The sequence below is a fragment of the Mesitornis unicolor genome, unplaced genomic scaffold (genome assembly GCF_000695765.1).
Source record: "Mesitornis unicolor isolate BGI_N332 unplaced genomic scaffold, ASM69576v1 scaffold883, whole genome shotgun sequence".
In the NCBI taxonomy this organism is placed as follows: Eukaryota; Metazoa; Chordata; class Aves; order Mesitornithiformes; family Mesitornithidae; genus Mesitornis; species Mesitornis unicolor.
Window position 1 is genome coordinate 1,231 of NW_010175120.1, and position 9,079 is coordinate 10,309.

General features: G+C 37.6%; 1 protein-coding gene across 1 annotated transcript; it reads left to right on the forward strand.

The window, feature by feature from the left end:
- Positions 1-1,255: 1,255 nt before the first annotated feature.
- On the forward strand, positions 1,256-8,862 carry LRP2BP (LRP2 binding protein; the record flags this gene model as incomplete). The annotated part of the gene is given in 6 exon segments (XM_010181256.1): positions 1,256-1,369; positions 2,818-2,960; positions 3,038-3,143; positions 3,608-3,831; positions 6,803-6,968; positions 8,797-8,862. Coding segments are annotated over 6 exon segments (819 nt in total), but the record flags the coding sequence as incomplete, so codon positions are not given.
- Positions 8,863-9,079: the final 217 nt, after the last annotated feature.

Sequence of the window (9,079 nt, forward strand, 5' to 3'; positions counted from 1 at the left end):
TTTGTTTCCTCATCACCCATGCTGTAACTCCTTTCAGTTTTGCTGGCTTTCCTTTATGCACCACTCAAACAGATGGTCCCAAATTTACAGCCCCAGTTTCCCTCAAGGTATTTGCTAGGGTGCCTACATTAACTGTACCACTGCTGGTATAACCAAGGGTGTTAGTGAGGCCAGTGCTCCTCTCAAACACTGCATTGTGATAGTTCTTGGATTAGATCCTGTAACCAATGCATGAGTCATCCCTCACACATAGTGCCACATCAAATGAATACCTTCTTCCCTTGTACACCAGTTTCCAAGGGACGACCCTAATTTGACAGGTTCTGCGTATGCTGTTAAAGCTGCTGCACACAACCATTGATATAGCATAGGTGCAATAACATCTCACCCACTGGGACATCTGATACTTTGCAACTGAGCATACCCTCGTTGTATCTATCATTTGCTATAGGGCTTCATAAAGCTTTTTCAACCATTAATAAATGAATAAATGCAGCCCCACTATCCCAAGCTTGCAAAAGCCATGCCAGTATGCCTTCTCCACTGCTTAGCCAATCTTCCATTATTTTTCCATGCTCCTAAAACTAAAAAGATGGCGTTTTGGAGGAGGGGAAGAAAGGTTGTCATAAAGTCTTTTGGTTTCAGAGATGACAAGACTTACAAGGAGCTTCTGAGGGAGCTGGGGTTGTTTAGCCTGCAGAAAAGAGGCTGAGGGGAGACCTTATGGCCCTCTACAACTACCTGAAAGGTAGGTGGGTGGGTGTGGGTTTCTTCTCCCTAGTGACAGGTGATAGGACAAGAGGAAATGGCCTAAAGTTGCACCAAGACTGGACATTAGAAGAAACTATTTCACTGAGAGGGTGAATAGAATAGGCTTCCCAGGGAGGTGGTTGCATCACCATTCCTGGAAGTGTTCAAAAGACACATTAATGTGAAACTTGATGACCTTAAAGGTCTTTTCCAACCAAACGATTCGATGTTTGTATACCACTACTTATATTTAGGTATTTTTCAATATAGATATAAAAACAATGAAAACTTGTTTGAAAGTCCTAAGTGCTTCCACCCTATCTTTGTGGTTGTTGACTTACTCTGTTTCTGTTTTCTGCCACTTCTACAGTTGCAATTTGTTGTTCTTTGTTCATGAAGGAAATGTTCCAGGTTGAAAAACTGTAAGAGGTTATATACTGGAGAGTTAAGCTGCCGTACCCACTCTTCGTTCTCTGTACCTCATTGTTTATTCTGTCTTTCCCAGGGAATGTATGAAGAAGCATTAATAGAATTTGAAAAAATCAAGGATACAGATTTCCAAGCAATGTACCAGCTTGGTGTAATGTATAATGATGGACTAGGCACTAAAGAAGAACCTGTGAGTAATCTAGCTGTACACGCTTCACTGTTCTTTTAACATAAGCTGGGTTCTGGGATGAAGAAGATCTCAAAAATAGCTATTATAGGTTAATCTGGAAAATACTTATTAAAATACAAATTATCATAACTTCTATGGGTTTGGTTGTACTTTGTGTAGAAGCTATATTTAAAAATTGCTATTAATTTGCTAATGTTTAATGCTTTTCAATAAGCAGTATATATAAATGAAAACGTGTTAAAAGGGAAATCAAGCAGCTATATTTCAAAGTGTAAAACATCTGTTGCACAAAGATGTTTTTAAGGTACCTTCAATTCTTTTAACATGGATGCTAAAGAATATTGTGCTTCTGCCAGTGGTTGGCAGCAGTATTTTTACATTGGACAAATGAAGAATTACATTTACATTTGCAAGAATTTGAAGAATTCAAATTGAAGAATTACGTTGCCAAAAAAGGTTGAAAAAGGAATGAATTGCTGCAATAAGAAGAAAAGAGTTAATTTATTGGAGAACATAATCTTAAAGAATGGCATAAGGAACGAATATAAAAAGGATGAAAGAAGGTGTAGATAACAAGACAGGGGGGCAAGAAAATGAACCAAACGATGTATTAACAAATTGTATTTTTGTCCAATGCTTAGAAGACAGACAGCAGAGCAGAAAATACTCTTCTCTTTTTAGAGGTGGTTCATTTGTTCTGTATGTTGTATGTCTGCATAACTACTGCATTCATTTACTTGCAAATAAGCATTTTAGTAAAGTTTTTTAATTTTTGTGTATTATGAGAGGTGAATAAAATAGGAACCTTTTATAAAGGACTGTTTCTAGTATATTTAAACAGGGTGTCCATGATAAATTCTAATAGTGTAAATCTTGTTTCCAAAATACTTATGAGGTCCTTGGATGATACACCATACAGCTGCTCATATGCAACGTTCTCCATTTGCTTATTTAACATTACCATTTTTTGTCCACTGTGAATCTAAGGTATCTTTAATGGAGGAACTTCAGAGTGTGCTGTTGTATCCCTTTGCCTTCTGTTAAGGCTGTTTTATGGTTTCAGATACATCATGCAATATGAAAAAGATTACAGAAGCCTAAAATTGAAAACTTTGCAAGTTTAAGATGTGACATTCACTTACAAAGGCAGAAGAATATTTGAGAAGATTTTTATAAATGAAGAAGAGTAATATAATATCTGATGAGTATTTATAAGGAAATGATTCACATTAAAAATATGCTGGAGTTAAAAACCTAGGGGCTGTCTAGCAACCAAAGATCAGTTCTGCTCTGGTATGACACTGCTCTTGAGACTCTCCTACAAGTAGGCCTCAGCCTTTCTTCAAAGTGGAAAAATTACCTGTCTTGCAGAAGTTAGTGGATTCTCAGGTTCTTAATTTCATCCTGTTCTCAGTCTGAATGTAATAATTAAAATATTTAAATTTTAGGAAAAGGGAGTGGAATGCATGAAGAAAATACTCAGCTCTGATTCCCCAGAAGCAAGACACTTGAAGTTTGCAGCTGCATACAATCTTGGCAGAGCGTATTATGAAGGATGTGGTGTTAAGCTGTGAACTGAAGAGGCTGAAAGGTAATTGCACTCAGTCATTTTCCTGATGAGTAGAAGATGCTCTGTTACCTAAATTTTGTTTGTCCCCATTTTCTTAGGTTATGGCTTATTGCCGCAGACCACGGGAACCCAAAAGCAAGCGTGAAGGGCCAGAGTACTTTAGGAATGCTTTACTCTGTGTCAGACTTGAAAGATCTGAAAAAGGTAAAGCCCACTTGTATTTTTTGAGTTTCTCAAGTCCCCAATTAATTTTGAATTTTATAGAAAGACTAGTTATATATTTGACTCTGAAAACTGTGTTTTAAGTACTGCTAGGCATTATCATCCATTTAAGCCTGTATGAACAGATGTCCAGAATCCCTCATTTTGACTCACTTGACACTGTTAGTTGAGATTTTTTATTTTCTTTAAATGGTAGTATTAGGGAGAAGGATATAATGGATTAAAGTTTTGTCAGCCTTTTGTCAGCCTTCAGAAATCAAGGAGATGTCACTGATGGACAGCTCTGACAGTAAATGAAGCAGGTTTAAAAGCCATACAAGGATTCTGCTTTTTCTTATGTACAAGCACTTCTTACAGACTGGTGAACATAAAAGCTTTTATGGAAACAGTATGCAAGAAAAGCAGCTAAAGTGAATATATACTCCAACTTTGTGCCTCTTTTTTAGGCCTTTTTCTGGCATTCAGAAGCATGTGGCAATGGAAATCTGGAATCACAGGGTGCACTTGGCGTTATGTATCTCTATGGACAAGGTATATGTCAAAACACTAAGGCTGCTCTGGAGTGTTTGAAAGAAACAGCAGAACGTGGAAACATCTATGCTCAAGGCCATCTTGTGGAATATTATTACAATAGAAAATTTTACTCAACAGCTGCTGCACTAGCCAGAAGGTGAAGTTAATTTCACTTTATTTTTTATTACAGTTTTTCATGTAAGATCATGGAACTCAGATTAAGATGATTAAGTTCATGCTCCTGTCTCTCAAACGCGGGAGATGTTTGAGATAATGAGCTGCAAAACCTCATCTTTGAAGAGGTAATAGCTAACCACAGAAAATTAATACTATAAGGTTCTCAGTTATTCAGTACAGTTGAACTTTTCTTTCTGATACTGTGAAGCAAAACAGCCTTGAAATAGAATCCCAAGCAGACCAAGTAGAAGCCCACACTCAACCCTGCTTTCCTGTTTCCTCAGTCCACAATCTGCTCTAGGCTTCTGCCTTCACCGTTCCTTTTTAAACCCCTGCAAGCATTCTTCTCCACATCCTGCATCTTAATGTAATTTCTACCCACTGTCATCTAGCCCATCCTTTTCATGCTCTGTGGCTTGATGTGCTTTGGTCTAGTTCCTGTGTCCCCTACAGGAAATGCCAGCATTGACACTGGGTGTGATCCTGCAGCAAGCACTCTGAGCGGCACGGCATGGGACATAGAGGTAGCTGCTGCACACAGTGCAAAATTATCATCCTTAGCTTTGCATCAGTTGCTGCTTATGGGGATGCACACCACATAGGCAGTTTTAAGGCTGGACCACCAAACAGGCATCTGCACGCAGGTGGTTTCCAACGACTATCTGCTTGTGCAGCACTGACTGGCCTCTCTGCAGGCGGTCACTGGGGGAACTCACTGCTCTGCCTACATACTGTGGAGTGGTTTGTGTACTGCAGAAACAGCAACTGCTGGTATAGGCTGCAATATTAAATGCAGCCCGTCCGCATCAAATTTCTGTATCCTGAACTAGTTGTGGAGGAGAAAAGCAACGCTGGTACCAGTTCTATAGCTGATAAACAGCACACTTCTGTGACAAACCTCTGGAGCTGGCCAGTATATGATAAAAATTCAATCAGGTTATTAATTTGCTGGAAATAAGAGGCAGATAGACTAACTGACTACTTACACAAGCTGCACACAAAAGCATTCATGTTTTTTGTGGTATGTTTATGAAGCTGCTGCTGCCCAGCAATAAATGTGTCACAACTTCGCATCTTACAGAAGCTATTTATGCCACTGCATAGCAGCAACTCTGGTAATTCAGTAGTTCAGCAATGAATGCTGTTTGCTATACTCATTGCTGAAAAGGATTGTTTTCTCGCTAAATTGCTACTTTACTTTCTCTTGCACTGCAAGTATACTGATAGCTATTCAGTCTAGTCTAGCTTGTCTCACTCGGAATGCATCGGTAGATTATTCAGACAAGTACACAGTGCACTTCATCAGCTTCAATTGTGATTGCAGAAAATAGCAGTAAAATCCCATGCTACAGCCAGAAATGACAATTACAACCAAAAGATACCACCACCATACTTGAAACAGCCCGACTCACTTGGGATTGCAGTTGGCCTTGAGGCAAAAATCTCATAGCAGTTCAGCAAGTTGTATCAAGCATCAATACATTTTCTGCTAAAATTTGTTTATCCTATGATCATACCAACTATGCAGTTTGTTACATTATGTACAAACATTATGTGATTATGCACCATATAAGCTTGCCTAGTATTTGGAGTCTAGATTAGCTACTGATACTTCAAATAACAACTTTGTTATCCTATACAATTCCACTTAACCATTGCTATGGTGTGTTCTTGAAGTCAACTGTGCTGAACTAGAATTTTTGCCTGACTTGACTGAGTATTGCTATTTGCATCAGCATACCATTGTGTATCTTTTGGAAAGGAAGGCAAAAATGCTATATATCATGAAAGATGAGAGAGGTAATAGGTTACTGTTACTATATTTGAATATTCTTGCTAATGAGTCTTTGGGGTTTGGGTTTTTTTCTGTTGTGTTACTTGTATTTGTTAATGGGACCAAATTAGGTGGGAGAACATTGCTCTCCACACATTAAAGTGATTTAGCAGTAACCCTAGCAGAGTGTTACTTCAGAACAGTCTTTCATAAACACTGATTTACAGGGAGTAACTATAAACTGAAATGACTAGCACTTTTCTTTCTTTTTTTTCTGTCAAGCCTTCAACTATTTGTCATAACAGAAAACTAAAATGATGTGTGAAGAAGCATGTAATTACTGTTTGGTATCTGGAAAAGATAAGCGGCTTGGGGGTTTCTGTTTTAAGACAACAGTTAGGAAAAAAATCAATTCCCACTTAGAAAAGGTTGTACCTTGTATTATAGTAAAAATGCTAGGTAATTATAGCCTGATAGCTAAAACAATGATCACTTTGTCCCTCTGAGTCTTAAAATGGTTCTTTGTAAAAACAACATGCTGAAAATAAGGTAACAGCAAGCAGACAGTTGCATGCAGAAGAAAATAATTGAGCTTAGACAGTCATAACTGGTTGTCATAAATGGGTCTTATAACCCAAGACTCTCAAGTATGTCCAAGATCTTCAGATAACTATGATTTGCCAATACCCGAGTAAGAACTTGGAATTTGAGAGTCAGAATCATGGCACGGTCTGGGTTGGCCCTTTAAAGATCATCTAGCTCCAGTCCCGCTGCTGTGGGCATGGGCATGGGCATCTTCCACCAGATGAGGTTGCTCAATTATATGAAATCAGAGCTTTGCCTTTCTTCCACATATATATTAATTTCCGTGAAATACTTTAATAGGAAAAATGAAAGTAAAATAAGTTGCTTTTTATAACCAGTATACCTATAGTGAAAGTGACCGCAAAAGTTACATATTTGTTTGCTATTTAATATCACAATATTCAAATAAGACTAACTTAAAATCAAATACTGAATAGAATAATCCTTATCAGGCTGCTGAATACATGTAAACTTCAGCTTATTTTGGATAATGATGCAAAAGAAAAGGAGGCATTTTCAAGTCATATATGGCCGACTTAAATTATTGCTTGAATTAGCATTATCTAACCTAATGCTGTAAATTCCACAACAGGACTACAGAAAATGACGACATCAATGTGCTAGCAAAGATAACTGATTGTCTTACAACACACATAGCCATGGGGCTTGCTATGGCTGCTTTCTACTTGGCCAGATGCTTCCAGCTTGGCCGAGGTGTACAGCAAGATCAAGCCACTGCTCAAAAATACTATTCTAAGGTAAGTTGGGAAAGTCTTACAGACTAACATATAGCTCATGAAATTATGTGATACCTTGGACTTTAAGGACTTTTTAAACTTGCTGTTTGCTTAAAGACTCCAACATTATTTAAGTACAAAAAACATCTGTGCAGGAAAGTGAAGAGCAATAAAAATATATTGAAAGCTACCAAAAATAGTCTTGAAAGTATACTATCTGCCCACTTGCTTAAGTGGACAACACATTCTGCTAAACAAACAAACTCTGGGATAATCACCACAGCAAAAAGCTTGGTAAGTCGCAAGATAAATTGGCTAAATGATTTGAATAATTTTATCTCCAACTGATTTGCTGTCTGTTATTCTCTCGAACTGAAAAATGATAACCTTTCCTCTACTTTAGACTTAACAATGTAACAACTACAACCCTTATTAACGACACTTAAATCAACCGTAACTGGTTGTCGTGCTTATTTTTATGTTTACAATTCTAGGAATAGCTGAGGTTCTACTGTTACTGATATACAGGGGGGAAAATAAGTCACATTTTTTAAAAGCTCTGAGGTTCAAGTGAGAATTATTTCTTGAGGAAAAATATTACTGATGGCTTCTAGAAGATGAATCTGCTAAATAATATCGGTGATGTCTAAAGGCACATTCAAGGGAAGATGATTAGGCCAATTCAAGGGAATGTCACAAAGACTGGATCTGTGCTTCAGAGACACACTGATTTCTGTGCATGTAGAGAACATTTGTTTTTGCAAGTAGAATACTTTGATGCCCAGCTTGGTGCAATCCAAATAAATGAAGAGTTATGTAAATGATAAATTATCATAACAATTTTTGTGGCTCCTTACTCAGGAAAGCCACTGATACAAGAGGCCTAGTAGGGCAGGTGACGCTCTGAATACATGCATTTTACATATTATGTTCTCCTGCTGTGAAAAGTGTTAGAGAGGACAGGGTGACGAGATCAGTAAAGGAATATAAGCTGGGGTGCTATGAACACTGTAGCCAGTAGTCCTAGGTGAGTCTTAAGGTGTGGAAGAGGCCCAGCAGCATGGCTTTGTGTAAGTATAGCCCTTCCTACTGTCTTCCATCAGGTTTAGCATAACCACCACAACTGAAAGAAAATTACAGCTTTCACTCATCATTCACTAGCTGTATCTGATCTGGGAATGGCACTAGCTTCTTATTAGAAAAAGAGATTATTTCTACTGACTGGTCCCATGCTTCTCTATATAACAACGAAAGAGAAGGAACAGAAAACAAACAAGGAAGCTACCTGAAGCAGTAACTTTAGAACAAGATAAGAGTTGTAGGTGTGTTCAGTTTCTTTTGTACCTGGAAAAAATTTCTTGTTAACTGTACAGTTATATCATCTTAAAATTAAAATCATGTTTCCTTTTTTTAATTAACTGCTCATCGGAGGTTTTGGCTTATCATTCTTAGACCCAGTCAGTTTTGAAAGAGGTGAGAAAGACAAGATGGACATCCCAGAGGGCAGTGTAATAGCTGATGGAAGTGAATGAAACTGATTCAGTCTGTAAGCAGATTTAGGTTTCTGACTGTGGTGCCAGCACATGCCATACCAACAAACAGAATAAATCAAAAGAAAAAGAACCCCAAGCCTAATACTGCAGTCAAGTACGCTCATTTAAAATACTGAACTTTTTTACATGGCATCAGAAACAGGAATATAAAATGGAATATATTAACTCTAATATTTTAACAAGTTGATTATCCCAGGTAACGTCAACAAAACTCAAAGACCTTATTAATGTTATATTGACAACATACAGTTTTATTTTAACTGTAAACTAGAGCTCCCTATTCTTTGCTTTTAAAGGCATGTCTTCTGGATCCAGGTGTTGCTTCTGACCTTGAACTGGCAGCTAATCTTGGGAGAATTTAGTGTTTCTTTTAGCTGTGACTGGTATATAAATGTATTTCCTACAATAAACCATCTTTACTCTCCAGCAATTAGACTGCTCATCACTTACTGCTTGCTTTTCAATTTTCTATAAATTATTACCTTAAGTAATTTACTGATTCTTCTTTATCTAGAAGACAAGAAAGCTGAAAGTTCACACCCTTTAAATGAGATGAGACAAAAAGTCTAAAAAGACTTT